Raw genomic sequence first — 22232 nt, 5'->3', positions numbered from 1 at the left:
TCTGATGGAAGAGGAAGGAAGAGGCAGAGCAGGACAGTTTTTTGCATTGGCAGCCTGCAATTATACCAGCTAAAGCTGAACATCAAATTGCAAACACACACCAGGAAAGGGAAATGAGTTACCATTTTAATTGTTTGCCTATTTGAAAGTCAACTGGAAATCCTCAGAATAATGGATTTTCTTATTTTATTTCAACATGATACAGCTACATTGAAATCAGAATTTCTGCTTTTTGTGGCCATTCAATTTCCCATCTGATCTACACATTGTAAAATCAACTTCCAGGACACAAAATTAATTTAACTTCTCTCTATTTTTTTTTTCCACTTCCTAACAGTAGAAATAATAGTGTTTTGCTATGAGATATGTAGTTATTTAAATATTTTAGGTTTGCAAAATCTTTTAGTCTTTGAAGATTAAAAATGCTCATAGGTACCAAGCACTCAGACAGAAAAGCTGTTCATTTATGAGATGAGATGTTTCTGAAAAATGGTATTTCTTTCAGATAAGGCACCACTGAGAAGGTGACTTAAATTTTTTTCATCTTCTTCATCTTCTTTCTGTGAACCACAGGGCTGGAGGACTCTCCCAGAGCTCACCATCTATTCAATACCAGCTTATGTCTCCCAGTCCATGCATGATGTGCTATGGAATGCTGTTTGTGAACTCTCAGCAGTTAACTCACATCATTCTGCAATTGACTACTCCAAAATCTTCCAGCTGACACCTTCTTGATTCCCTGATGCCATAGTACCCTACACTTCTAAATACCTGAAGGAAAGAATTTTTTTAAGGTCAAGTTCCTTTATATTTAAACTTACCTATTACATTCCTGGCACTTTTGAAGATAATAGGATTTTCATGTTGATTTTCATTACAGTGACATTTCCTGTTACTCTACCCCAACTGGAACATTACCTAGATATTTCAATAGTGTCTTAACCAATATGGAATTAACACTGTTATTTTAACAGTCATTACAGCAAGCAAAGCAATAGTTTCCTGGAAGATTTCAATAATTTTCCTAAGTTTTTAAATAGGAGAAAAAAAACACTATTTAAATTATAACATGTTTTTTCCAGGAACAAAGCACTTATATTTGTGCACACAAACACATATACACACAGGCTATGCAGACAAGCATTCTGTGTATCATCTTTCAGAAAAAGTTGGCAGAAAAAATGCCCTAAGTGAACAAAAAGTCAGGTAAACTAACTGAAAGGTGATATTTATGTTTGACTTATAGAATCGGATTCCATTATGATTTTCAACTTTGCAGTATGCCGTGGGAAAAAAGCCAAACTCTGCTGACATCCTTCTACAACTTGGGTGCTTCCACAGCAATTGCAGTGAACAGTCTCTTTTCCCCTACATCCAACTATTCCAGCTCTGTGCTTCAGCAGGATGGTCTTCCAGGTGGACTAACACAACTTTTTGCCCACTAGAACCAGAGAAGAAAATAATTTTAAAAAACACCAAAAGAATATGAGGAAATATATGGTTGTTTCTAAAAAGAAAATGTTAATAGAATTAATCAACACTCTTTTTGTTTGTTTTATTACTTATTCCTGCACCAAAATAAATAATGAATTCCCAGAAAAACCTTCAAAACCAACTTTCTGAAAAAAACATTTTCCAGACAGCTGCAAACTTCAGTTGTTAATTTAGATTCCCTAGAAAAAGTGCTTTACAACAAGCTGTACATGTACATCACACTCATTCTGTTCACAAAATCAGCTCACGTAGCTGCTAGAAACTTCTTGATTTGTTCAGCAGAGTGTCTTCCCTTAAAACACTGTTAGTTTATAGTTGCAACAGATGAATACATATTATCTACCCACCTCCCAGAAACAGCCAGAGACGATTTCCCTGCGAGGTAAACAGGATGTGCTCAATCACGCAAAGAAGTATAGAGTGCTAAACTGGCGTAAGTACTCTGCAGTAAAACAAAATAGTCAATTTTTATAGTGAGATAGTGGTCATATATTATTAATACTCTGAAAAATAAGTCTTTGAGTACAGCTCTTCACTTTCTAAAGGCATATAAGTAGGACATTGCTCTTGCAAAGCCACCTGCAGAACAGCACCTACTGTCTCAATAAGGAGTTAATTTCAGAGCCTACACAGGACGATGCAAATGCCCATATTCTCACACCTTTCCAAAACAAGAAAAGGAATAAGCAGTCCTCAGTAAAGTTTAGGCTCTGAATTTTTTTAAATTACTCCCATTATACTGTGCTAATTGCTTCATCAGAGGTAGGGATGGTGACAAAACAATGAAAGTGCAGCAGAGTTTGTAAGGAGATATCATTTTTTCATTAGACAGATACCACTGAAATACATGGGCAGCTCTTGTGCACAAGGATCCTTTTTCTTTAATTTTGTTCACCCTAAAATCAGCTTTCGGTGAACCACTCCAGGAATATAATCTTTATGTTTTCCCCTGTAAAGTGGATGGCTGATTACCACCCAGGTCCTGGTTAGCTCCCAGATTGGGGAACTGACTTGACTGAATAACAACCACCCTGGGACTTCTGCTCCCAGGATTCTCTTCAGTCAGGTCACTTCCCACAGCACTTCACTCCACACACACAGAGCACTTCTGCTTGTACAGACAGTCATAAGTCAAAGTGGCCAGGACTGAGTCTTGAAGTAAAAGATTTATTTATCATTATTCACCAAAATTCTGTTTACAAGCATTCAACATGTGGTTAGCCCATCGTCTCACATGTTGACACCGAAGGAAAATCTACCTTTTCCCCATGCAATTCCTACTGACTGCTGTGAGCAAGAAGGCCTGGATCCTTTCCTTTGCTGATTCAACTCTTTAACCCAGCAGAAAGCTATCCACCTTTTGGAGGGAAGATTTTCACAGTTTATTTTTGACACCCTGTGACAGTGACCTCAATTACCTTAAAAATAAGACCAGTGCATACCATAGCTATCAGGAGGTTAGTACACCAACCACTCCCCTTGGGAGGGGTTTATTTTATGATGGTTTATTGGGGACAATAAACCATCATACTGACTTGGTCACTCCTTATGTAACTCTCCTCGGGAGCTTTGTAAAACACTGACAAAACACAGTTTTAGGGAGTCTTATAAGTGGTAAATTTTGCCTTCAAGAAAGCAGCAGCAGCATGACAAACAAAGAACAAGTCTGCCACCAAACACAGATGTCCCATCTGATGTGTCTTACACACAGGGTGATACTAATTTAAGGCTGTATTTCACTGACACATCCAGATATGTCAGTGCTTTTGAGCAAGGAAGACTTTTTTTTCCCATGGAAGTAATTAGCTTAGGATTACTACTGGAGAGAAGGCACAGGGAGTGCCTTTACCTTACACAGGTGAAAAAAGTTACTGATGAAGAGTAGAACCGGAGTGAATTCAACGGGTCAGACTGAACCATCTCTGCCTGGTCACAATGACTGTGGTACAACCTCATTACATAAAATACACCTCTATTTTTTATTTTTTATCTGTTCTTACTTTAAGGCAATTACAGAGAAACCCATATGGTTTTGTGCAATGACAGCCTGCAGCGGCCACAATTTGAAACTGAAACTTGAGACTCAAAGCACTGCAGAATGCAGAGGCAGGATCATCCAGCCAGTGTCTTGGGGATGAGATAGAGATACCACAGACCTTTTCAGCTCCTGCACATAAAACCAGAAGAACAGTAACAGAGGCTTTTTTCCTAAAGTCATGGGGAATTTTTGGGCTGATCTCTGAAAATGTGGAGCCAGAAGAAAAAAAAAAGTCATCATTAAAGAAAGCAGACAGGATGATATAGCCACTGTTCCTGATCAAGCCTCTCTGTTTAGAGATGCTTGATCAGGAGCAGTAAGGTGCATGCACTTGTATGGCATGACCAGCAAAATGTCTAGCTTGTATGTCATGTCCAGCTATCCTTGCAAAAAAACCAACCTAGAACTATTTTTTTTAGTACCATAGCAATACTGGATAACAGATTCTTAGTGAACAGAAACAGCATTTGTTTGGAACGCAGAGGAACTTCTGCTTCTCCAATTAAGTCAGTGCTTTAGAATCCTCAAAACACTGTCTTAAACAAGAGCTTTTATCTCTTTGCTGGTATGAGTAAGAGCATCTATCAGCTGGTTGCTCTAAGAATCAGCAGCAAAATGTCAAATTAATCCTTCCCCAAAAGGCTGAGAAGATGGCATAAAAAGAATGTGATGGTGCTAAATAATGTATTACTTAAAACAGTTTAAATTTACTGATGCAATTCCTAATCTCCTGATTTAAATCAATACAAAAATAGATCAGGATGCTTACAGTTTTAACCTAGTTTAGCTCCTGAGTTATTTAAAGCTACACTTTTGAAATCTGTGATGAGCATCTACGTGCAGATTTATACTAGTTTTACAACATTTATTTTAAATTTATATCCATAGCCAAGCTAGTGCATCATTTTCATAGCCAAAATTTTCATACTATATGCATTTATTGCTCCCCAGAAAGGAGTTATTTTTCATGTAACTCTTTTTTAAATGAGGGTATATTTACTCATTAGCAAGTCTTTTAGCCTTTTTGATTGCACATATATCTTTGGGAATGTGAAAGCCGGCACATTTTGCTTTTGGAGAGACAGAGGAAAAAGAGCCACTTCCCTGCACACCCAGCCATGCACCCCGGGTCTCGCAGTTCGGTGGAGACATCTCTATTCCCAACAGCACCTGCCCCCTGCATACACTCTAAATTCTTTGACAAGCAAGATTTTGCAGGTCACCATAGCTTCTACTTCCAGGATGGGTTTTCTCTGCTTGTTGTCTACTGCTCATGTGTGCAAGGGTCTCACAGGTGGCACGGGGTGTTGGGGTTACCCCCCGAGCAGGGTTCGTGCCGCACGGTTTCCTGGCTGCGATGCGCGGCTGCTGTGGAAAATCTGAGTCACTCTGTGCTGCTAAACCCCTGGCGAACAGGAGGCCACGTCCTCCAGGGCAGCAAGACGTAGGCTTGCAGTAGCCACGGGAACAACCCTTTCTGGGGACTTGCCGAGGCTTGGGGCTGGGCAGGGGGGCTGAGCATGCCCTTTGAGGAGGTAGATAGGTGCTGGGGAATGGGATGCGCTTTGAGTGGGAGGATGCCCTTTGGGGAGGTACATGGGTTTTTGGGAAGGTGATGCCCTTTGGGGAGGTAGATGGGTTTTTGGGAAGGGGATGCTCTTTGCGCGGGAGGACGCTCTTTGGGGAGGTGTACGCGCTCTGCAGAAGAGGACGACCTTCGGGAAGGACACGCTGTGGGGAGGAGGCCCGGCCGGGGCGGGCCCGGGCCCGGGGGCGGGGAGGCGGCGGCGGCCGGGCGCATTTGAGCGGCGCGGCGGCGGCGGGCTTGGTGCTATGGCGGGCTGGGCGCTGCGGGGCTTGGCGCTGGCGCTGCTGGCGGCGCTGCCCGCGGCCGTGCTGGGCGACACGCCGGCAAACTGCTCCTTCGCCGACCTGCTGGGCGCCTGGGAGCTCCGCGTCTGGCGGGCCGGCGGCCGCCACGGCAACTGCTCGCAGGCGGGTGAGAGCGCGGCGGGCCCGGGCAGCTCCCGCCCCGCGGGGCCGAGGGCGGCCGGGCGGCGCTCCGGGAGCGGGCGGGGGAGCGGCCGCTCCGTGCACGGAGCCCCCGGAGCCGGCATGGGCGAAGGGAGGCGGCTTCCTGCGCTGCTGCAGTGCCGCTTTACTGCTTCTGTTTCTCTTCTGTTTGTTCCGATGAGGGCTTGGCTAGGCCTCTGCACGGGCCCCATGGCTCATGCCGGCTCGCTGCCCCTCTCTCACGGGTGCCTTCCTGCGAGGTTCTGCCTGCCCGGGCCCTGGCTGCTCCCAGCAGGAGAGGGTGGCACCGCTGGTGACACCTGGGCACCCCCTGGGGGGCTGTCAGGGAAGCCTGACAGCATCCAAAAAGATGGGAATATCACTTCCTTCGAGAGGATAATAGTAGTGTGGAGTTACTATTTAATGATCGATCATATGTCAGTGTCATTTTAAAAATAGTCGATGCTTTGCATTTTTCTATGTCATCTGCTTTTTGATCAGAGGAGACAAGTGGCAGTGCTAGCACTGGAGGTGAGGTGCGTGGTAGGGTTGGAGCACTGGTGTGAAGGAGTGTAGGATGGGTGATGCCTCATCCCAGATGTTGTAGGGGAAGAGTTGTCAGTGCAGACTCAGTGCCTAAATGACACAGCATCCAACACCTTTGTAGCCCTACAGCAAGTTGTGTTTCAATAAGCTGGTGTGTCCCAATCACAACTGTTTGGTGCTGCTGCTAATAAAATGTGCAGATACTGTGTAGCAGTGGAAAAAATGAGTATGTAGACCTACTGATGGATAAGTGGAGGTCCTGAAATGTCTCAATGCCCTTTTGCGCAAGACTGTATTCACGAGTGTACTATGGCATCTTCAGGAATAAATGTTACAACATACTTTATGCATTTTTTGTGCTATTTTTCTCTTTCCATACAATAATCATGCCCTAATGTTTCTTTCTTTCAGGGCCTGTGGAGAAAAAGGTGGTTGTCAATCTTCAGAAGCTAGATGTGGCTCAGGATAGTCTGGGCAACTATGGTTTCTTCACTTTGATTTACAATCAAGGCTTTGAAATTGTGATAAATGACTACAAATGGTTCGCGTTTTTTAAGGTGAGTTAACCTGGTGTGTTCTACACCACTGGCTGTTGCCAGAATGGCCTGTAGATAGGCTTCTCTTCAGTCCCTGGGTGCCACAGTTGGGGCACTTGATTATCTTTGGCTCTAAGATTTGCCTGGATTGCCAGATAAAGGATTTCTTTTCATTTTTGAACATAAGGAAACAGCAATCAGCAGTTGGGTAGGGAGCAGAGAGAGGGAAGAGGTATTCCACACTGGTCATTATCTGAAAAAAATACAGATGCTGCTACTTTCCCTTCTGGGCATGCTTAAAGAAATTGAAGGCCTTCATGAAACTAACTTTCCTGATAGCCTGGATTTTTTCACTCTGTGGACCCAAGTCAAATAGCAAATACCATTGCTTTTATCTTTCCTTACAAATGTTGTCAAATGCACTTTAGAGCCATCTATCCTCTGGAGGATTTCTGGGATCTATAAATTTTATTTCAGAATACTACTCCAAGGAGCCTTTCTACTGCCTACAATTATTCCTTTAGAGTAATACTGTTCTCTTCAGTCCCTGTTAATGCCTTCAGGTCAAGCTGAAAACAGTGATGGTAGGCAGGGATTAGACAGGAGAAAACACTCTTGTTAGGAGTGCTGCTGTCCTGATGAGTGGCATGATGAATCTGAAGGGTGGTTTGGAGTAATCTCTGCAGGTTGGCTTTACCACCTGGAAGACAGATGCTTTGTGCAGCAGGGCTTCTCAGCTGGTGGGTGCAGCCCTGGGCAGGAACGATGAATATGGTTTTGGTTGTTTCAGGAGGCACGATCTTGTGAGTCAATAGTAAACATCCAAGCCTTGTCCAAGCATAAAATCTCTGAACTTTGGCTAGTACTAAGGAGGGTGAAGAAATCACTTTTGCTCTAAATTGTCTTTCTGGGAGCCACTGTAGATGGTTTATTTTACAGCAACTATTTTAAAGTCACTGTTTACAGGTGTTAATAAAAGCAAGTGATCCACTCTTTCAGGAGAACTGGAATCCTTACTGAATAGAAATTATGTAGAAGGCTCCAGTTTAACTGCAACTTCCTTGCAGGTTCCACCTGTGCTGATTTGGGCTCATGTAAGGGAAAGGATTGTATAGACTTTTTAGCAAAACTACTGGGGAAGTTATTGACATGCTCATTGTTGTAGCTTAACCCCAGTAATGAGCAAAGCACCACTCAGCCATCAGTGCATTGGGGGAGTGAATTGGAAGGATAGAAGTGCAAAAACTCGTAGGCTGAGATCAAGGTCCTTTAATAGGTAAAGCAAAAGCTGTGTGTGTATGCAAGCAAAGCAAAATGAGGAATTCATTCACTACTTGCCACCAGGATAGCTTGCCACCATAATGAGCAGGTGTTCAGCAATTTCCAGGAAAGCAGGGCTTCATTGTGCACAACTGTTACATAAGAAGGCAGATGGCATGATTCTGAATGTTCCTCTTTTCTCCTTTCCCCAGCTCCTTCCCAATTTCTATGCTTGATACTTTTGGGCATGAAATGTCTCTTTGGTCTGTTGGGTCAGCTTTCCCAGCTGTGTTTCCTCCCAGTTTCATATGCACCCCCAGTCTATCTGCTGTCAGAGCTGTCTGACGAGCAGATGAGGCCTTGGTGCTGTGTTAGCACTGCTCAGCTAAACTAAAACATCCCTGCATTAAAATCACTGTTTTCTTCAAAATTCTGATATGTGGCATTATATGAGCCACTGTAAATAAAATGAACTGTCAAGACCTAGCACACTCTTATAACTGTAAATTTTTGAAATAAGAATTCAGTCTTTTAAACAAGACAGGGTCTTGTACTTGAGCAGAAGCAAGTATGAGAGAGAAACACCTGATTGAAACATCTGTATAAGATAGTGAAATTATATTGCCGTGATGTGCATTCCTCATAGGTTTGGCAGGTGATAAAGCAAAGCCTGCAGAGACAGTGACGGGTAATCTAACTGAGCAGAATTACTGTGAAACTTCTCAGGCAGGGACACCTCTGTGAGCTCACCTGCAGTGGGGGGACCTGCCTTAAAAGTTTTTGCTGCCTCCATGAGGACAGCAGAGCACTGTATACTGACTGTAGTGTTGTCCATGAACTTGGTTTTGAGGGGTCGTCTCTTGCAGGGAGAATTCAGCAGTCGTTGTTGGACTCATCTGAGGAGAATATACTTGAACTAGCAGACTTTGGGCTGATATTTTACACTGAAATACAGAGTTGCTTTACAAGCCATATGCTAGGCAGTAAAAGAGTTGCTGATTATCAAACAAATTCCTGAGTGTGAGGAATTTAATCATAGAAACAGTGTGGCCTGCTCTGGGATATAAATGAATCTGTTAGTTGCCAACTTGAAGACAGCTGAGAGTCACTGAATGCTGCTGCTCTCCATACCTTGTGAAATACATCCCCAGAGGATGAGCACTAAGTCAAGTGACTCATAGGCACTGATGTCATGTATTGCATTGATTTCATGTGTTGCATTGATTTGCAAAAGTACTCTTAAAACACAATACCAAAACTGTTCCTTGTTGCCTTTTGTTTAAGCTGAAAGGAGCTTCTGGTGGTCATCTGATTCATCTTGCTTCTCAAAACAAAGTCAAATATATACCTGAGCAGTAACATACACAATAGCTTGCATTTTGTGGTCATTAAATGTGTCTCAGCCCTTTGTAAGCTGATGGATTAATTCTTAGTTTTGAAGTTGGCTTCAGTATTAAGAAATAGCAAGCTTGTTTGGGTCATTGCTCAGTAATGGGGCAGCATCAACAAGACATATTTAAGTTAAAGACTTCTTTCCTTAAACACCATAGGGAGGATTAGAGCCCAGGTCAGTTACCATCTAATAATTTTGCTGCTGCAAAAAGACCAACAGATTACCAAGATGCAAGTCTGTTGCTGAGAATCATGAGGAAATACCACAGCACTTACTAAATGCATTTTTTGCTCCAGACAGCTACTTGCTGTTATTGGGCAGCAACATGCAATGTCTCTATCTGCAAAACTCCCAATTTCACAACTGTTAGGGAGGAAGTGGTTCCTTACAAACTGTTTGACCTTGTGACATATTTAACTGTGCATATCTGCTTACTTTTAATCCAGTAAATATTGCATTACATATGAAATAGAAATACAGCAAGTCTGAGATTGAGCAGAGGGAGGATTTACCGGGTACAATGAGCAGCAGTGTTTAAGCCAATACAGTACTTTGTGAGTTTCAGGCATAGAAGTGCCACTTCTGCTAATTGAACCTCCAGTGTATTTTTTCCTTGTGTTCAAGAATTAAGCTGTTAATTACTGACAGGAATGCTGTGGGCTTGTCTAAGTGGTGACTTTATCAGAGCTGCTGCACTGTGTAGATACAGACACAGCCTGTTTGGCTGTGCATGTGTCAATGAGTTTTTAATAGCTTTTTGTTCCTGTGGCTTACTAAACAGACACCCACTGAAACAGGGTCTCATTGCCTTTACAAGATATTTGTTCTTTCACTTGAGGCATGTGGGGAAAGGACTTTATACATCAGAGGTATGGACTGGGTGAGCTTATCATTCCTATGTTTTCCCTCAGTTTACTTCAGTGTCTGAAATAAAGATGCTTTAACAGTGTTTTTCTCTAACAATTGTTGTATATACATTTAAAGTTTGCCAAATTGCAGCATCCTACTGCATTCTTGCATTCTGCTTCTAGCACAAACTAAGTTGTTTAATGTGTGCTTCTGAAACATCCCTGTACTGAACTTGGATATGAAGTTACCGTACTTGCTTTTGTCAGAAGTTTGATCATGTGCTTCTGCTGAATGATACAAGGATTTTTTAGGGTTATGCAATATATAAAGCTTTAGTGATTTTTATTTTTTTTTACCCCCAAGGGATGGCAAAAGAAATAGGAACAGTATAACATAAAAAGCTAGAGTGAAGCTGAAGGGAAAGTGGAGGCCAACTTGTTTCAATTACTTGATGTCTTTGAGGTATTTATTTATTGCTAAGGCTACCACTTTGGACATGAGACAGTCTCATAAGTTTCTGACTGTTTGTCCCTTAAATGAAGTGGTTCTACTTCAGACTCCTGAGATGCTCTTAAGCAAATGCCAGAAGTCTGACTTTCTTTTTCATATTGAAGCATAACAACTATTTCAGAAAAAAAAAATATAGAGAGATTTTAGAATATTTCACCAATCAAGTTACTATTTTTTTCCAGACTTGGTGACATCTTTGTCATATCTTTTTCTCTCTTCCCCAGTGCTCCCAAATTTGGTTAAAATCAAGGACTGCTGTTCTGAAACAAATAGGAAACAAACTAGAACAGTGACAGCAGTTAAGTTTTCAGGATATGGAAAAAAACCCCAACCTTTTTATTTTATGTTGCTGAAGTAGAAGTGCCAGAGTTGCTAATGCAACTCAATCATCCTGCAAGTCAATTGAAAGTCAGCTTTTAACCTAATTTAGGCTTGCTCAACTGGCAGTGAGCAACTGCTGCTTTCCTAAAGTGTAAATCTGAAAGCACAAAAGTCAGAATTGCAGAATGTTTCCTAAAGTAAAGAAAATCCACCTGGAGTTGATATTTGCTTGCATTTTATATTGTGTAGCAAGATGCAATAGTAACATTCTGGTAACATTGTCTACTGTATTTTTGTGTAGTAGAGCAGCTGCAAGTCTGCAGCTCTGTTCTCATTCAATGTGTGCTTCCCATAGTAAAATGCATAGGCACACTTGTAAACTTGAGTGTGGCACTGCTGAATTCTCATTAAAATGCTGTGACTAATAAGGTCTTCATCCTTTCTTGCTTTCCTCTTAGGGAGATTAAAGATTTTAAAAAAGCTTTAAACAATTATCATTTTTACTAGGACTAGAATTGAACATACAATTAGATTGTCATGATGACTGACACAGGAAAGGGGTTATTAAAAGGATACTTCACTGGAAAGCTTACCTGCGTTCAGTTACCTAACAGCAAGCTTTGAAGTTTAGCTACATGAAGGTTAATGTTGGCGTGGCTTGGCTAAATTTTGGCATTAGGCAAAACCACATGACTTGTCAGGATTGAGAAAAATATGCATTTGAAATAGAATTCAATTTTTCAAAGCTCAGAATTGGAACTATGAATATAGTTTGGGTGCCTTTCTAAAGGAGTTCTCCTAGATTGGTCAGGTCACTGGATGGAGTTAATGCTGCAGAGGTCACCAGCTGATGAAATTATCATGTGACAGCTGCAGTTATCTTAACTCAAAACTGAAAACCATCTTTAAAGTCTGCCGAGAAATGTGTGAGAGCAGTTGTCCAGCAGTTGCTGGTGATCCCAGCTGTATGGCTGTTAACCTTCATGAATTATGTTGTTCTGGGGTGGGCTCTGTGGATATTTTGGGTGCTGTGCTGGCAGCTTCTGCTGAGTCTGACATTGTAGTTGATATCCAGCTGAGTCAGGTGTTGCTTGTGCAATGGTGCCATATCCCTGTCATATGACTTGCTGTTAGCTTGGCAGGTGTACTCATAGTCAGTCCTCTAAAACTGGTACAGTCAAATTTCCTAGATTCCATCTGTCAGTCCTCCACAAGTAGAAATAAGAAATGTTGCATTTCTTAGCGAGGTTGTTTTAACAATGATTTTATGGTGTACCTTCTGGTAATCAGTGGCCATCAATGTTATGGCACTGATGAGGTTTTTTTAAGGCTTGTCTGCCCCTTGTCTATATCAGCGGTTCTCGATTAAAAGTCGGGGGGAGGGGGGGAAGCAATTATGACCTTATGTAGGTATATTTTAATTTCCTAGATACATGGTTATTTGGAGTTGAAATTGCCTCTATCCAAGTGTAATTCATGTGTTAAGGTCTCAAAGTATCCATGTCCACTTTTCAAAGTAATTTCAGTAGTAGCTTAGTCTGGCACTCTACAAAAAGGTAGCTACAGAGGACTAGAATTGCTTAACTTTAGGCTTCTACACAGACTGTCTGAAATTGGTTTTTATGTCTTGTTTATATTGAAGCATTGCTACTGGCTGTCTTTTCACCTCCTTTCTAAATTTTGTTGATACATGTGAACTGAAAGAAGAGTGTAAGAAATTCACTACATTCACTTTTCTGAAAGATAAGTTGCACAAATGGTGTGAATGCTATCTTGGTTCTCTCTCTGTGTCTTTAAAAAAGCAATGAATTTTGTCTCTGGAAAGGGAGAGGGATTTCTAGGAGAAAAACAATTTTTTTGTTGTTGTTTTTGTTGTTTTAATTTGTTAGTTCGCAGATAACTCATTGCCTTTTTTTCCATGAAGATAAGCCCCAAATCTGTGTTACTTGTTTTAATTCAGAATAACATTTTGCAAGGCAGGATTGTGGCAGGAAGCAGGCCTGTTCCTCTGATAATCTTCAGGTTTTCAGATTTAAGGCCTGTGTTTGTTGAGAATAGCTGTACTGTTTTAATCTGTGACAGCTTTTAGATAGGAAAAAACAGGTATTAATTTCTATGGTCATGTAGAGCCAGAAAAGTGATCTTACAGTAACTTAGATGTAAAGTCACTACCGGTTGCTTTTGGAAGTGTCTGGATTTCTAGTTCTGCTGTTGTGAAGAGTGTGTGTCTCAAAAGTCATCTCTGGACCTTGCCCTTGGTATTTGGCCAAGTGTGGTTATTTCCCACATTGCACAATCTTGCAAAGTAAGATAGGAAGAATAGAACAAGCTCTGCCTTCTAGTGCCCCCAGCCTGCTCCAGCCAGCAAACACACTTGCTGGGTGTAGGTATGTTGCCTCTGCATCCTCCTGACTGGGGACAAAGCACATTCCCATTGTTCCAAAAGCATCAGAGAATTAACCTTCATTCTGATGATCGATAAACTTAATTATTTTACTGTAAGTTCTCCTTCAGATTTCTCAAAAAACCTCAACATAGACACAAACCTCCCAGTCTCTTTAATTAATCTTTTCCATCTTGGGGCATTTCCATCACTGTAAGCCACCACCTTCTTCAGTAAAGAAGCTGAGCAAGCATTTTATTGAAACACAGTTACAGAATCCCTCATTGTACATGTGCAGCTCAAACAGGATGAGATTTAATGAAGTTTTCTTGGAAACTTGAATTCTGTATAAGTGATTTTTATTTTTTTTTTTTGTGAATAGAAAAGTTAAAGGCTTTGTTGCATGGGGTTTTCAGGTGCCTTTGTAGTGTAACACAAAACACTAACCTTAAGAGGTGAGTAATGAGCAAAGAGCCCCACACACACCCACAGTGAGACATTTTGTTGTCAGAGAATTACTAATCCTGAAAATTTATGTACCTGGGCAAAGCTGGTAACTGTTGCATGAAGACACATTTTGCTGAGGATATTACATTGTTGCTCTTCAGTGGTAAAATGAAGACTTGTGTGGTTGAATAAGGAAATATCAGGACTTGGGACTCAAGGCTTTAGTGGCAGTCTCTGCTGCAATCTTTAAATGAGCTGTTCTCAAAGGATCATCATTTCTCACTGTCTCATTTTGATAGTTCCTGTGAAATTGTTCTTGATGCTTTGCCATCACAGCTCAAACATAAAAAACTGACTGGAAGTTTCGTCTTTGGTTTTGACTTGTGAAACAATAACAGTGCATAAATAGTACATGAATTTTAAAACAGAAAGAGTGCATGTCTTCCTGTGATGTTACTGGATGACAAGCTTGCCATTCTCCCTCTGAGTCTTAGTTTCTCAAACTTCTGTGGCAATCCAAAGGTAGCTTGACTGGTCACATATTTGGCATAAGACATCTCAAGGCCTTGAGGAGAAGGTTGAGTACTAAGAGGTCTTTTAAATCTTGCTGAGAAAGTAGCTGTTGGACCAAAATAATTAGCACAGGTTAGTTGATACTGATACAAATGCATACTCTTTTGCTAAAAGTGCAAGTCACAACCCAATTGTCTTTTGCAGCTATTTGGTAAATAGCAGTTTCTTTTATCTTCTTAACCTCTGGAGTGTGTTTGGCCACTTCCTGTGAAACACAGGCAGGAAGAAGCAGCTGTGAGTGGGTGGGGAACTATGACTATGCTAACAAATGCATCTGCTCAACATAAGTATAACTTCTTCACATTACAGTACAAAAAGGAAGGCCTGAATGTAACCAGCTATTGCAATGAGACCCTGCCAGGATGGGTGCATGATGTACTTGGCCACAACTGGGCTTGTTTCATAGGACACAAGATTTCTTCATCTCCATCTGATGTTCACATCAACGAGCTACCTCTCCAGAAGCCTGGGGGAAGGTAAGCAACAGATAAGTTACCTTTTACTGGAATAAAATGTTTCATAACAGTGCGTGAGGTTTAGCTAAAATTGTAAGAAACAATTCCAGTAATGAGGACAAAGTTAATGCCAACAGTGATAATGTTGGAAATAAACCTGAATGCAGAAAAACAGAGGACTTGCCTGCTGCATCACAGTCTCTTCAGTCTGTGATGAAGCCCTGTTGTAAATCTGGCATGTCTAAGATGGTTATATTCAGTCTGTCTCAAGTTTCAGAAACCTTGCCTTGATCCAGTAATTCCATGTTTCTTTATCAGTACCTACTGGAAGACACTTCCAGATTTACATACTGAGTTTAGAGAACACCTTTAGTTTCAATCTCAGTCCTTTTCTTACTGTTTTACTTGGTTGGTTCCTTTGTTTGCAGACTCTCCCACAGGCATTATGTGCACAACTTCGACTTTGTAAATGCTATCAATGCTCACCAGAAATCATGGAGAGCAACAAGATACGAGGAGTATGAGAATTTTGCCCTGGAAGAACTAACTAAAAGAGCTGGGGGTCTCTATTCCAGAGCTTCAAGGTAATAAGACACTGTTCTGCAACAAACCCCACTGCTGCCAAGAGTCTGCTTGTATTTGTCCTGGCTCTTAGCTGTGCTTAGTTCAGATGTTTAATTAAGTTTCAAGGCCTTCCAGTTCATGTTCATGGTATGCAAACATATTTTTCATTTGAATGATTATTCTGAGCCACTGCTGTCTCAAGCAGTTGGGACAATTAGAGTCACCTACCCTTTAGTCTTGCTCAGTAACTCATTGCTGAACTCATATATTCAGGGAAGCAGTTATCATCTCAGTTGCAGTCTCAGTTATCATTTCACTGTCCTGTCTGCTTGTCAGCTGCTTGCCACAGTCAGCAGTTTCTGCTTGTGCTTCATCTTGGTTCTGCTAGTTCATAATTGCAGTTGAAAAGCTGTGAACTGCTCTCTGCTCCTAAACATGAATATCAAAGATTTCTGAGGGAATTCCCTGGTTACTTTGATAATTTGCCACGCCTGCAACAAGAGTCCTCTAGCAGCAGTAGAGTGTCTCAGTGAAGAAGCATGAAAGTAACTCTGAGAATGCCTTCAGGATCTTGCAAATCACTTAGCTGAGAGTGGTAATGGGGATGGGTACATCATGCGCTACAAAATTTGAGAACTAGAGTTTAAAGATTCCCTTCTTTATAGCTGTCTTAGCATCTTCATAGTTTTCCTTTTTCAGCTCTTGGTATTTCTGTGAGTAGGAATGGTACTTTTCCAAACTGTGGCAATTATATGTTTGTTGAAGAAGGTCCTACTGTAGAATAAAAATGCTGATTTGCATGGGAATGTCATGCAGATGTATAGATAAAGTCACCTTGCAGATGATCTTAAATACAGTAACCTATTTGGAAGCTCTCTTCCACCCATGCAGTACCATGACAGTATTTTGTTGATCCTCTTGGGCATTCGAAACAGACCCCAGAGTCTGGTGTTTGTGAATGGCACTGAGGACAAGTACCAGGTTATGTGAAAGTTGAATGCAGGAAGCTCTTGTTTTGCTGATAGGAGCATCACTTGACTGCAGGTGGTAGATGAGGACAGGTAATATTCAATACTTCTTCAAAAGTCACAGTAAAAACTTTCCTCAGAGAAGTCTCCAGGGCCAGGTCGGTTAGTGAATTGTCAGTGTAAGCCATGCCTGTGCCTGAAGTGAAACTGTAGTTGCTGTCAGTGCATGCTGCCAAGGCAAAATGGTTTCTGCAGTCAGATATTCTACGTACTTTGTAATTGCAGTAAAATAACTGTTGTAGAACTGTGTTGCTATAATCTCTGAGAGTTACCTCAGCATGTCAGATCGGTGCAAAAGTACTTGACCTCAGCAGCTCATGGATGTTAAGGAAACTCGTCCATTGGACCACCCAGGAGCCACTCTGGCTGTCACGCTCACACCACCTGAGCTGGGACTGAGACCCATTTGCAGCCACACCCCACACTCAAACCAGCATTCCTTACCTGCTTGATGCCAGGGTTCCAGTAGCAGAGTCTCAGATGTCCAGATCTTTAAAATAATTTGATCTTGGTGCAGTAACTAAATAGTAAAACAGCAGTTTGTACCAGGTCCCTCTGAGGAGGGACCCCAAGCAAAGAAGCCCCTGGGCTTTTATACCCCCAGCCTGAAGTGTGAAGAGTCTGGGGTCCTTTCTGAGTGTCCTGTTACCTGGCTGGGCCACAGGTCCCTGCTCCCTTTTGGGTGGATTTTGCCACCCAGAGCTCTTTGAAGCTCACACTGCAGCTTGCCAACTAAACTACCTGTGCTGAATGTATTCCTCAACAGTGTATAGTTAATAATATAGTTCCCTCAGGGAGCAATTTGAGTAGGTCTTGAATCCTGCTCAAGTTTATCTCTTCATACTGACACCCACTCAGTTTAGATGGAGACTATTATAAATTGCATAGTGTGAAGCAAGTCCAACTAGTAGAAGCCAAAGATGAAAACTGAATGTTACGTAATTGTTTCCTTGCCTACAGTGTGATATGTTTTTCAAAAATATTTTCTCCTCTTTAGACCAAAGCCTGCACCTCTAACACCTGAGCTACTCAGGAAAATTTCAAGCTTGCCAGAATCCTGGGACTGGAGAAATGTTAATGGTGTCAATTATGTCAGCCCTGTTCGGAATCAAGGTAAAAATTAATAAATAAAACCTCTGAATTCAACGTTCTAGAGTTCCTTTGAGGTAGTTTGTAATTTGCTGCTAACCAGAAGGTTTTGCCTAGTGTCTTGCAGCTGACAGGTTGCACCTTTACTGTGAATAACCTGTGGAAACTGGGCAGAGTCCTGGCTAACAATGCTGCACCAAAATAGGTGGTGGCACTGGCTTGTCCAGATAGCGCTGACTTGCTGGAGAGAAAGTCTATTACCACACTACCCTGCATAAACACAGCTGTCAGGTTTTGTCCAAACAATCTTAGCCAGGGTTTTCTGCACACTGACTGATGTACATTTAATTTTTTCCCTGATTTCATTTGATGGCAAATTATCATGCAGCTTTAATGAATAAACCCAGGAAATTTGTTTATACTCCCTCCAAATCTTATCACCCTGATAAATTCAGATATTACTTAACTGGGTAGTTGCAAGAGGACATATTAGTGACTATGAAAATTGCAGACAATGATAAATAAAAAATACTGGTAAGAACTTAGAAGGATACCATGCTGATATGTGTTGATTCTGTAGGGAGTGTTTATAACACTGTGGTGTGAGATGCCTAAATTATATGTTTATATAAGGAGGCCAGGAGGAAGCTCCATTAATGTGTCCCTTCCCTGTGCCACCATAAACTTGCATCTACTAGTCGTTATCTGGTGGCAGCTTTTGGAGGAAAGAGGCATAACATTAGCATGGTGGGAAAGGGATGACTTAAATCACCAATCCCTCATTTATGACTTAGTTATTCTGACAAATTCTGCCAGCTGTAGTCCTCGTAGCAGAAGCAGCATAGGAAGGCTTATGGAATTTCTAGCTATGTGGAAGCACTGGAAGAAGGCAACAGGAAATTATATCATCTTCTGTAGGTGTGAGTCCTGTACTTTCTCTTGGTGTGAACTATGAATGTCCCAAGGGCTCTTTAATCTTCCAAACAATTGAACACTCACTTCCAGACTTACCTTTCTCTGTGGTGTTGCTTCAAAGTTTCTCTAAATGAGAACTAGTCTGCTGTTTCCAATAAAAGAGCTTCCTACACTTTTTATGTAATCTGAGGGTCCATGCTGAGTGTGTTAAATGTCTGTGGAACATGCATTCTGCTCCATCAAATTAGAATTTTAGCTTTAAGGCTTTAAAAAAAAACCAAACAAAACCTACAAAAGAGGTCGTTCTGTGGACTTTATAAATACCACTATGGTAACGTGAAAAGAAATTTAGCAGCCAGTCCAGCAGAGTTCAAACTGAAATGGTTGAGTGAATTGTATTTTTCATGTTTTGCACACATAATGCAGTGTTCTACAGTGTGGCCCATCTCAGATGCTGCGACTGTACAGTGCGTGGGAGGCATCTTTCACTGCTTCACTTTGCCCTGCTGGGAAAAGAGTGTTCCTGTTCAGGCTGATTTTGTCCCTTCTCTTCAGAGGTGCATCTAGCTGAGTGAAGGTGCAATTTCACGAAGTCTTGCTGTTGTAATAGCTCTGCTTTTATACACCTACACAGTTCAAGAGAAAGTATTTTGTTTTGTTCCTCAAGGCTCCCACATTTTCATAGCTCTGCAATATTTGACTTTCCCACCGTCAGGAAACAAAAGGAAATCAGGCACCTTGATGACAATCAGTAGATAAAATAGGATCTCATCCAAGTAATTGTTCTTCCTGTGAGGTTTGTCATTCCATTTCCAAAGGCTTTAATGAGTGAAAGGAAGGTCCTAGAGAGTGCAGAGGCCTAAAGCTAGAAGCAATACTAAATTTTGATGCAAAGGTAAGGAGACTTAACTGTCTGCCAGGAAGCAGAGGGGAAATTAAGGTGCTTCTGAAAAGCCAGTGTACAATTACATGCCCTTGGGAAGCAAGGGAAGAGGGGATGAATCCATTATATTAAACATGCTATTTATACCACTATTTTCTTAAAAGTCAGTTATTTTAGATGTAGCTGTAGAGGTGGAATATTTTTTCAACTGGAAATTATGGGACAAAATCCATTGGTAGGTTGAAATAAGAACAATATTGTCAGCATTCATTTCAAATAGCTCATTGCCCCACAGCATATGTGCTCCATAAAGGGTAGATAGGGCCTTCTCAGCCCTGCTAATGTGGTCCCTGAAGGTTCATTCTGAAGGAGTAGGGTAATTGGATAGCTCTTAAGTGCTACAGCTGAAAAACACTGGAGCAGTACTTTGCCTCTTATTCTTGAAAATAAGCTCAGTGTTCCCTGAGAAGTTGTTAGAAGTGGGTTTTGAATTGCATGCATGAAAGCTAAATGAAGATTTAAGTTTTTGCTCTATTGATGTTCAAGTTCTAATCACTGTCTAGTAGGTTTTAACTCTTTTCAGTGGACTTTAGGAATAGATGTACCTGATGGCAGATGACTAGGCTTGTTTATGTTACTGACTGCTCCTTTTTCTCCCCTTCTCAGGCTCATGTGGCAGTTGTTACGCATTTTCCTCCATGGGCATGCTGGAGGCAAGGATACGTATCCTCACAAACAACACTCAGAAACCAGTCTTCAGCCCCCAGCAGGTTGTGTCTTGCAGCCAGTATTCTCAGGGTAAGGATGATGGTGTATATGGACACCTTTCAAGTAATGACAATGCTGCAGAAGGAGCAGGAAGTTTGAAAACTTCCATCCCTTCCCCATCAAGTTACTTTTTTCATAAAACTTTTTCATACATCTCCCTGTGAGATGAGAAGTATCTAAGGAGTAAGGTTCAAAATGGAGCTGTTTACAATGCTTACGTAGAAGGAATGGAACTAAATATTCTTCCAGCGGTATATTCAGAGGGAGGGGAAATGAGCAAAAGCAATGACTAATGCTTTCCAGAGGACTGTATCGTTGTTGGGATAGGTCCTTGTACTGCATGTAACTAGCTGTTATTTCTGACAGGGATTGTCAGGATGAGAAAAGGTCCAAGTATTAGTGTTCCAAATATAACTCCCAGAGATGTGAATTTTGCCCTGAGTGTTTCAGAAAGCTGACTGTAGCTAACTGGAGTACTAGGATGATCTGGGTCACTGACGTATGTTCAATACCGTATCTGAAAAATTTAAGCGGGAGAATCTCCCGCCACAAATAAGAGAATTTCAAAGGGAAGAAGCACTTTTTTGGTTTATTTTGTTGTTTGTTTTTTTAATAAGGTTGTGATGGTGGCTTCCCATATCTCATTGGTGGAAAGTATGTCCAAGACTTTGGTGTGGTGGAAGAGGACTGCTTCCCTTACACAGGCCAAGACTCTCCATGCCTTTTCAAGCGCAGCTGTTACCACTACTACACATCTGAGTACCACTATGTTGGTGGTTTCTATGGAGGCTGCAATGAAGCCCTGATGAAACTTGAGCTTGTTATGCATGGCCCAATGGCTGTTGCCTTTGAGGTTTATAATGATTTCATGCTTTACAAAGAGGGGATCTACCATCACACTGGGCTGCGGGATGATTTAAATCCTTTTGAATTGACCAATCATGCTGTTTTACTGGTGGGCTATGGTAAAGACCCAAAAAGTGGTGAGAAATTCTGGATTGTGAAGAACAGCTGGGGCACCTCATGGGGAGAAGATGGCTACTTCAGAATCCGCCGTGGCACTGATGAATGTGCTATTGAAAGCATTGCAGTGGCTGCAACTCCTATTCCAAAGTTATAATGTAAATGTCTTCATCCAGTGCCTTGTTCTGAGCCATGAGAACGCACTGATGGTTGAAGATCCTGATTAAAATCTGTTCCCTGGCTTGAAAAGGTAGCTTTAAGGAATTTTTCAACAACAGAGCAGTTTCCATATATGAGAAGATGAAGACTATTAAATCTGCTCTGTGCACTGGAGGCTTCCTCTCAAGTCTGACAGTAAATCACCCAGAAGGGCTGTTTTGGCCATGGTGGTGATTAGTTACTCATCATTGGATGTATCTTCAATTACCAGTTGCATTTTTTTCCATGTGCAATCTTGACCTTCAGATCTGAGGGAAGTGTCTGCTATGATAGTCTGTAACTGCTTTGAAGGGACACTGTAGTGCCTTATTTCTCAGAAATCAGGAAGTCAGTGCAATTTGGAACATAAATGTGTAGGAAATGAGCAATTATGCTGATGAGAATAAAATTCTAAAGCTCTAAGTGTCCTGTGAAAACTGCATGTCAAATCCTTATGACAATAAAAATCAATTCTATGTTTCTGGCTGTTACTAAATATTCTAGTTCTGGATTTTATTGCTGTGCTTCACAATTAATCATTTCAGAGTTCAATAAAGAACACCCCACTCCTATAGGAATTTGTATTTGTGGAAGAAATTAGTTCTTTTGGTGACCTGTCTATGAGGTTTGAGCTTCCTGTCAAGAACTTTTCACTTCAGCAGAAGCTGGTGTGAAAGAAGGATGAGAGGGCAGAGGAGCTAGTTAAATCTTCCATGTGAAGCTGAGGTTATCACAGCAGCATCAAGCAAGTTGTCCAGAAGTGCAGTAGTCCTTGCTGTGGATGTAGAACAATTCATTGAGTAAATTTGCTAACTCCCCAGTAATCCTGTTTAAATCCTTTCTGTTAATCTGTTGCTCTATTTCTTTCAAATATGCAAGGTAGAAACATAGGGTTGAGAGGAGGGATTGAAACACTTGGAATTCACCATTTCACAGCAGCAACACAGTACTTTGTTAGAGCAAACTGGTCTTTGCTGTTCACCTGAGGAAACAAAAATGGCATAAA

The 22232-nt window shown here is 41.4% G+C and overlaps 1 protein-coding gene across 1 annotated transcript; it reads left to right on the top strand.

The window, feature by feature from the left end:
- The first annotated feature begins 5340 nt into the window (after positions 1 to 5340).
- CTSC (cathepsin C) lies at positions 5341 to 21806 on the top strand. Its single transcript, XM_058825005.1, has 7 exons — positions 5341 to 5531; positions 6503 to 6648; positions 14673 to 14839; positions 15247 to 15402; positions 17408 to 17523; positions 19964 to 20095; positions 20683 to 21806. The coding sequence occupies exons 1-7, from the start codon at positions 5366 to 5368 to the stop codon at positions 21183 to 21185; spliced, it is 1386 nt and encodes a 461-aa protein (XP_058680988.1). The 5' UTR covers positions 5341 to 5365; the 3' UTR covers positions 21186 to 21806.
- The last annotated feature ends 426 nt before the right edge of the window (positions 21807 to 22232 follow it).

This window comes from Ammospiza caudacuta, chromosome 2 (genome assembly GCF_027887145.1).
Source record: "Ammospiza caudacuta isolate bAmmCau1 chromosome 2, bAmmCau1.pri, whole genome shotgun sequence".
Taxonomy (NCBI): Eukaryota; Metazoa; Chordata; class Aves; order Passeriformes; family Passerellidae; genus Ammospiza; species Ammospiza caudacuta.
This window is presented reverse-complemented; position numbering and strand designations above follow the sequence as displayed.

What these genes read in the sequence shown, in the direction of transcription:
- CTSC (XM_058825005.1), top strand. Translation starts at nt 5,366, where the DNA reads ATGGCGGGCTGGGCGCTGCGGGGCTTGGCGCTGGCGCTGCTGGCGGCG. An exon ending in CGGCAACTGCTCGCAGGCGG is followed by an intron (nt 5,532 to 6,502) that starts GTGAGAGCGCGG and finishes TCTTTCTTTCAG; the next exon opens with GGCCTGTGGAGAAAAAGGTG. An exon ending in TTGCAGCCAGTATTCTCAGG is followed by an intron (nt 20,096 to 20,682) that starts GTAAGGATGATG and finishes TTTTTTAATAAG; the next exon opens with GTTGTGATGGTGGCTTCCCA.